Source organism: Sciurus carolinensis, chromosome 17 (assembly GCF_902686445.1).
Source record: "Sciurus carolinensis chromosome 17, mSciCar1.2, whole genome shotgun sequence".
Classification (NCBI taxonomy): domain Eukaryota; kingdom Metazoa; phylum Chordata; class Mammalia; order Rodentia; family Sciuridae; genus Sciurus; species Sciurus carolinensis.
In genome coordinates, this window is record NC_062229.1 from 18,192,452 (window position 1) to 18,199,643 (window position 7,192).

At 42.1% G+C, this 7,192-nt stretch overlaps 1 protein-coding gene across 1 annotated transcript; it reads right to left on the reverse strand.

Annotated features, from left to right (window-relative positions):
* Positions 1–1,154: 1,154 nt before the first annotated feature.
* Positions 1,155–2,174, reverse strand: LOC124968445 (olfactory receptor 19-like). Its single transcript, XM_047530907.1, has one exon. The coding sequence runs from the start codon at positions 2,172–2,174 to the stop codon at positions 1,245–1,247; it is 930 nt and encodes a 309-aa protein (XP_047386863.1). The 3' UTR covers positions 1,155–1,244.
* Positions 2,175–7,192: the final 5,018 nt, after the last annotated feature.

Here is a 7,192-nt window from a genome sequence, read left to right on the forward strand (position 1 = left end):
CGGAGCTTCTCCACCACGCCTGTCTGCCATGCTGATCTTCCTCACCTTGGGCCAGAGCAATGGACTCAACCTCTGGAACCAGGAGCCAACATAAATTTTTCCTCCTCCAAATTGTTCTTGGATATTTTGGTCCCAGTGATGCAGAGTTGACTAACCCATATCCCCACCCTCAGCCTTTAACCAAAATCTGAGAGTATCAGCCAAGGTTAGCAGAAGATCCCCAGTTGACTCTTAGTTGACAATAGACTTAAAAAGGAACCAGAGACATATGAAGAGATGGCAAAGGCCAGAAGATGGAGAGTGGTATTGGCAAATGATATTGTTACAGTGTGTTCAGCCACGAATATGTGACAACAAATCCTAACATTATATACAACTCTGAATCACCAATTTTAAAAAGTGAGGAAAAAAAGACCAGATGATTTCCCAAGATACACTCCAAAACCAAAAGCAATATTTTTTTAAACCATTTATTTTGGGATAGTATTCTTGGTAGCAAAAGTTTGTTGATGCTCCAAACAATGCCAGCAGAACTGAAGATATTCAGAATAACCTGCTAAATCTTCTCTTTGTCATTTGCTCTGATACTTATAAAAGCTATAGTCCTGACTACCTGGTGGTTCACATTTATTTTAGATAATAGTACCAAAAAGTGACCATGGGTGAGTTTCCAGTTAACCTGTATATAGAGTTTAAATTCATTTGAGCAGAAGAGGGTTGGATCTCAGAGGCACAAGTCTTCAATCTCAGAGGCATGACTGGACAGGAGACAAGCTCTTGTGCATGCCTATCCCACACAGTCAACTGTAAATCCACCACTATGTGGATCTTGACATTTTAAGGAAGAGCAGTTAAGGTAGCAACACAGAAAGGAACAAAGAACAGAAAATGGAAAAACAGAATTTCTCCTTCATAAAATAAAGGAAACAGCCTTGGTGACCAAAGTCATTATTCCACGGGACCAGTGCAACTCATCAGGATATCAGACTCATGGGAATCTGGAAATTGCTTCTGATCTAAGGTGGAAAGGACATTGGGAAAAGGGAGAGAATGTTGAATGTCAGAGAGAGGACAGAGCTTCCTAATGAGCATCCTTAAACACTAATGCAGTTGAGAAGAAAGGAAACTGCAGGAAATTCACAGAAAGCCAAGCTCTATTTCCATGGTCTGGATAAAGAATTACAGTGTCTGGTTCAGTGTCTTTGAGTCCCAAGTCCACAGGCACATCCTGGAAAATGTCTCCACTACAGTTTCCCTCGGAAGAGTCTTCTCAGAGCTCCTGTGAGGTCCTTGTTCCTCAGGCTGTAGATGAAGGGGTTCAGCATGGGGGTGACCACGCTGTACATCACCGAGGCTCTTGCTGTCGATTGTGAGTTCTGGGTAATGGAAGAACTGAGGTACACTCCCAGGAGTGTAGAGTAGAACAAGGAGACCACAGAGAGGTGAGAAGCACAGGTGGAGAAGGCTTTGTACTTGCCCTGAGCTGAAGAGATTGCACGGATGGAGGACACTATCTTGGAGTAGGAGTAAAGGACCCCAGCGAGGGGACCACCTCCCAGCAACACTGCTCCAAAATACATCACCATATCAATGGAAAACGTGTCAGAACAGGCAAGTAGGACCAGCTGGTTGAGTTCACATACAAAGTGTGGGATCTCCAGGTCTGTGCAGAAGGACAGCTGCACTGCCATTAAGATGTCTATTAAGGAATTCAGGGCAGTCGTGGCCCAGCACGCCAGCACCAGCAGTCCACAGAGCCGGCGGTTCATGATGACCGTGTAGTGTAAGGGGTGACAGATGGCCACATAACGGTCATAGGCCATCACCGCCAGGAGGAAGTTGTCCAAAACACCAAAGAATATGAAAAAGTATATCTGGATGATGCAGCCCATGTAGGTAATGACCTTGCTCTGGGTCTGGATGTTCACCAGCATCTTTGGGATGCTGGTTGTGGTGAAGCAGATGTCTGCAAAGGACAGGTTGGCGAGGAAGAAGTACATGGGCGTGTGCAGGTGGGAGTCTGAGATGGTGGCCAGGATGATGAGCAGGTTCCCCAGCACAGTGACCAGGTACATAAACAGAAACAGCCCAAAGAGGAAGGGTTGCAATTTGGGGTCCTCTGAAATTCCCAGCAGAAGAAATTTTGAAATGCGTGTTTCATTCCCTTGCTCCATATATTAAATGTGACTAGTGAAAAAATACAGACAAATCATTTGACATGATTATTCAGTACTAACCTGAAATATTATCTTTGAAGTATACAGTCAAGACTAATTCCTATATTTTGTTTATGATCCTTTCTCCTTTAAGGGATTCCTTGCCTTCTCTGATATTGAGTTCCTCTCTCACTCTCAGTCTTTCCTCCACACAAACTTTATTTCAAATCACTAAAACTAACTCTTTCTTGTATTTGGGGATATCATCTTGTGACAATGTGGGTCCAGTCATGGACTCAGCAATGAAAGGTCACTCCCAAGATACTGAATGTCCCTTGAATCTAATGAGGGGGAAATAATGGAAGGAAGTCAGAGCCAATGCAGGTAGATAGAGCACTCATCCTCACACACTCAGATGTGACGGGCACACTGAAGCTCTTCGGGAGAAAGGGCACTGATCATGTCATTTCCTTCTACTCCTTCAGGAAAGATCAGCCCTGAGGTGCCACTTGAGTTGAGCCCTCCAGGGAGACAGGGAGGGGGCCACAGAGTTACCTGCAGACATGTGTGTCTGACAGAATGGAGGATGGCCAGTGCAAAGGTTCTGAGGGGATTCTCATTTCAGATGTTCAAGTTCAACCAGGAAGCCAGAGTGGCAGGAGGATGAGGGAGAGGGAGAGGGACGTGAGCTGGTGTCCCAGGGTGATGAACACAGATTCCCCTTGAGGAGCCTCCTGGTTCTCTGTGAATTGGGACCACCCTGTTTCTCTCAGTGACTTACGCTAGGGGTTCTGTGTTATGAGTCGCCTTCTGGAATACTCTCAGCTCAGGTTCCCTTTCCTTAAAAGCCTTAAAGTCAAACACAAGCACACAGGCTCACACGCACACACACACTCACTCACTCAGCTGCAGTCCAGAGCAACCTGGACTGAGGTCAATGCCATGTTCTTCGCATCTTCATTCCCACTATTTAAAATAAATAAGTACCCACCAAGCGCTCAACAGCAAATTACTTTTCTTCAAAAGGAAAGGCTGGTCCTCAGAAATTTCGGTTTGTCACTCTGCCACACATTGATCCACAGGCCATCTTTGGAAAGGTGACTTTGAACTCTGCATTCAAGGTAACACAAAAAATTCTACTCAGTAAGCATGAGTGACTCTAAGGATAAAACAGTGCATTGAACTCAGGGGTATCTAAGATGTTGCTAGATGGACAAAAGAGCTGCTTCTTTCTGGCTGCATCCCAACTCCAGTCACCTTCCAACCACCAGCAAAGGTAATGGAAAATCAAAACACATTTCTCAAAGGACAGATATAGTATTTACTTGGTGCTGACACACAGATGAAATGTCCATATTAAAAAAGGTAGAACAAAAATTTTTAAATGAACCAAACAACACCACAAATGTGGGTATTCTTAAATAAAATACTAGAAGACATGTGTCTCCTGCACCATTCGATTAGAGTTGATTAGAGTAGCTACGTTTTTTCAATTTTTAATTGACACATATAAGTGCACATATGAAGCCTGCACTCCCTCTTCCACAAGGGCTTCCTTTGCCATCACTTTGTTCTCAACAAGGACCTGGCACTGCTGAGCTCACTGTCCACTTCCCTTTCCAGCATGGTAAAAATAAACACATCAGTCAATTCACCAAACAATTCAACCACCAACCACAGCCACCTCACAGCCCTGGACAAGGCTGGATGGACTTGGGTGAGCTGAGGAACATGTTCTTGGTTGCCAGCCTCTCGGAAGACCTCCTGCAGCACCTGCTGGGCTCTCAGACTCACCTGGATGGGTTTTCTGGATACAAGTCCAAATTCCTCCCTGGGTGGTTGATCACAGACCCTGAAGTGATGTGCCACACGAGACTGCAGGAAGGGGCCAAGCTTCGGATCCCAAAGCAGATGCAGAGCTCCAAAGTGAGGAAGCCCACTCCACAGACCAAGGCTCCACACTGCTGAGGGACGCAGCAGGAAGATTTCTCTCTCTGAGTCTGCCCACGAGGCACATTTCCCTCTTGTTATTCCAACACTCAGACATCATCTCCCTGTGGGACTTGGCTCTGCACCAAAACCAATTTATTTCTTGCTGATTCTCTGTTCCCAAGATGACAAATTAAATGCCAGGTGAATTAGTCATTATTACTTTTCTTCAAGAACTGTTCTGCCTTCCATACAGCTAACCTCCCACACCTCACCCCAGGCCTGACAAAGGTTTTTCTGAAGTCTAAGACTGAGAAACCTACTTTGACCAGATCCCATGGATCCCCATGGGCTTGAGTTCCATCTCCAAAAAGTTCACTATTCCTCTCTTCAAATATGAATGAACTGTGATCACTTAATACAAAATCGAACGACTACAACCCTTGGCTTCATGATACTCTTTGCACAACAAAAAAATATGCTTATAACACAAGCTAAATGTTCTCATTTGGTCTTACACTCATAAAAAATTTAATAATTCAAAGAGAGACATTTAGATCTTTTATGCATTGCCCTGAGATTAGCAATGTATATAATGATCCTCTCATTTAGTTTCCACAAAAACCCATTCTTTGTGGTCTACTTTGTTGTCAACCTCACCCTACATTCAAACACATGGGTCCAGAATGGCCAAGTGATTTGCCCAGTTGGACCCTTTGGGAGTTATGATCTCAAAGTAGGAATTTTAGAGGACACAAATATTCTGTCCTTAGTAGAGGGGAACCACCATAAAGGCAGGAACCATGGGCCTAGAACATAGCAGGTGCTCAAAAGTACCTTGTGGTGTGAATTAATACATAGATCATTTGATAGGACAGGTGGTTTGAGATGTTAGTACAAAGTGCTGCTAAAGAGCTCAAGAAGGTGGATGAGTGAGAATTCACACCAGTGGGAAAGAAAAAAAGGCATAAGGCTTACAAACATGGAACAATGGACTGGGGACAGCAAACAAAGGAAGGCTAGAAAGACAGAGATAGGGAATGCCTCAGCAATGACTAGGGAAGGGGTCCTGAAGAGGGTGAGTGCTCTGCTGTCCTTGCAGTAGTGAGCCGCCATGTTGGAGAGGCCCCAGTGGCTACAACCAAGGACAGCTCCTGGTGCTGAACGTGAGCCTTCTCCAATAACTGGAGCTCAGTCCTACCAGTGCAAGCAACTGAATTCTGCTTATTTCCTGCATGAGACTGGCGAAGACTCCGGAGTTCCCACTGAGAACACAGACTGACTAATACTTTAATTTGGTCAATGTGTGAGAAGCCCTGAGCAGAAAAAAGCTGCCATGTTATGCCTAAGAGCAGGGTACAAGACATGGGTGTTGCTTTAAGGCACTTACAATGTGGTGATTTCTTTTGCATCAATATCAAAACAAGGTGCACATTCTATCTCTGCAATTATAGGTCTTGATTTTATTTTTAATGGATGAAGAATTGGACATATTTTGGGGTTATGTTGTGCTATATTATATGAATGTATATAATGTATAATGATTTATTCAGGGTGATTAGCATTTCCATAATGTCAAACATTTATGATGTATTTGCATTGGAAATATTTAAAATTAACTGTATTTTTGCACCTAATAACACACTTCTTTCTATTCTCCCTCCCTCCTGCCCATCCCAGACTCTGATAACAACTATTCTACTGTCAACTTCTATGAAATCAATTTTCTGTAGCTTCCACTTATGAGTTAGAAGGTGTGGCACTTTTCTTTCTCTGCCCAGTTTCTTTCAATTAGCATAATATATCCTGGATCGATCCATGTTACTGCAAAGGACAGAATTTCACTCATTTTTATGACTCTGTAACTTTACAAAGCATATATATGCCACATTTTTTATCCATTCATCTGTAAGTGGACACTCAGGTTGATTCCCATATCTTAGCTATTGTGAAAATCCTGAACAGACATGGGAATGCAGACATGTCTTCAGCATACTCATTTCCTTTCCTTAGGATTTATCCTAGGTGGGAGAATTTCCAGATCTCTATCTTTAAGCGTTTGAGGAATCTCCATACTGTTCCCCATAATGGTTGTATTAATTTACATTCCACCAACAATGTATAAGAATTCCTCTTTCTCCCCCTCCTCACCAGAATTTTTGTATGTGTTTGAGAATACTCATTCTAATTGGGGTTTGATGGTTTCCATTGCAGTTTTGATTGGCATCTCCATTATAATCAGTGATAGCAAGCATTTTTTCTCTTAAGGGTCCCATTTCTTTCATCTCCAGATGGATATCTAGTGTTCCCAGTTCCACTTTTTTGTAGACAGCATCCTTTCTCCCATGTATGTTCTTAACGACTTTGTGGAAATGAGTTGGCTTTAAATTTATAGATTTATGAATGTGCTCTCTATTCTCTCCATTGTTTCATCTGTGTCCTTGCCACAACCATACTGTTTTGTCACTATTGCTTTGTAGTATGTTTTGAAGACAGACGTTGCCATTTCTTCACCTCTATTCTCCATGCTCAGGATTGTTTTCATTATTTGGGAATTTTAGTGCTTCCTTAAAACCTTTTAAGATTGCTTTCTGTACTTCTATGAAGAACGTCATTGGTATTTTGATAGGAATTGCATTGAATCCATGAATTAATGGCCTTAAGTATATTGGACATTTTAACAATATTAATACTTCCAATCCACGAATTTGGGATATCTTTCTCTTGTGTATGTCTTCATCAATTTCTTTCAGCAATGTTTTCTAATTATTGTAGAAATCTCTTACTTCCTCCTTGGTTTATTTTATTTCTGTGTGTTTAAAGAGCTATTGAAAATGGGATTGTTTTCTTCATTTCTATTTCAGCTAGTTACTTATTGTTGTATATAAATGCTGCTGATTTCTGTATGAGTTTGGCTTCATAGCCTGCAACTTTCCTGTGTTTATTAGTTTTCATTTTTTCCCAGTGAAATCTTCCAGTTTTTCTATGTAAAAGATCATGAAACTTGGATAACAGGTACCAAAACATATTTTTGTAAGCAGAAAAACTTCTGGTGTTCTACAGCACAGTAAGTTCATATTAGTTTTACAACAACTTATATGCATTTT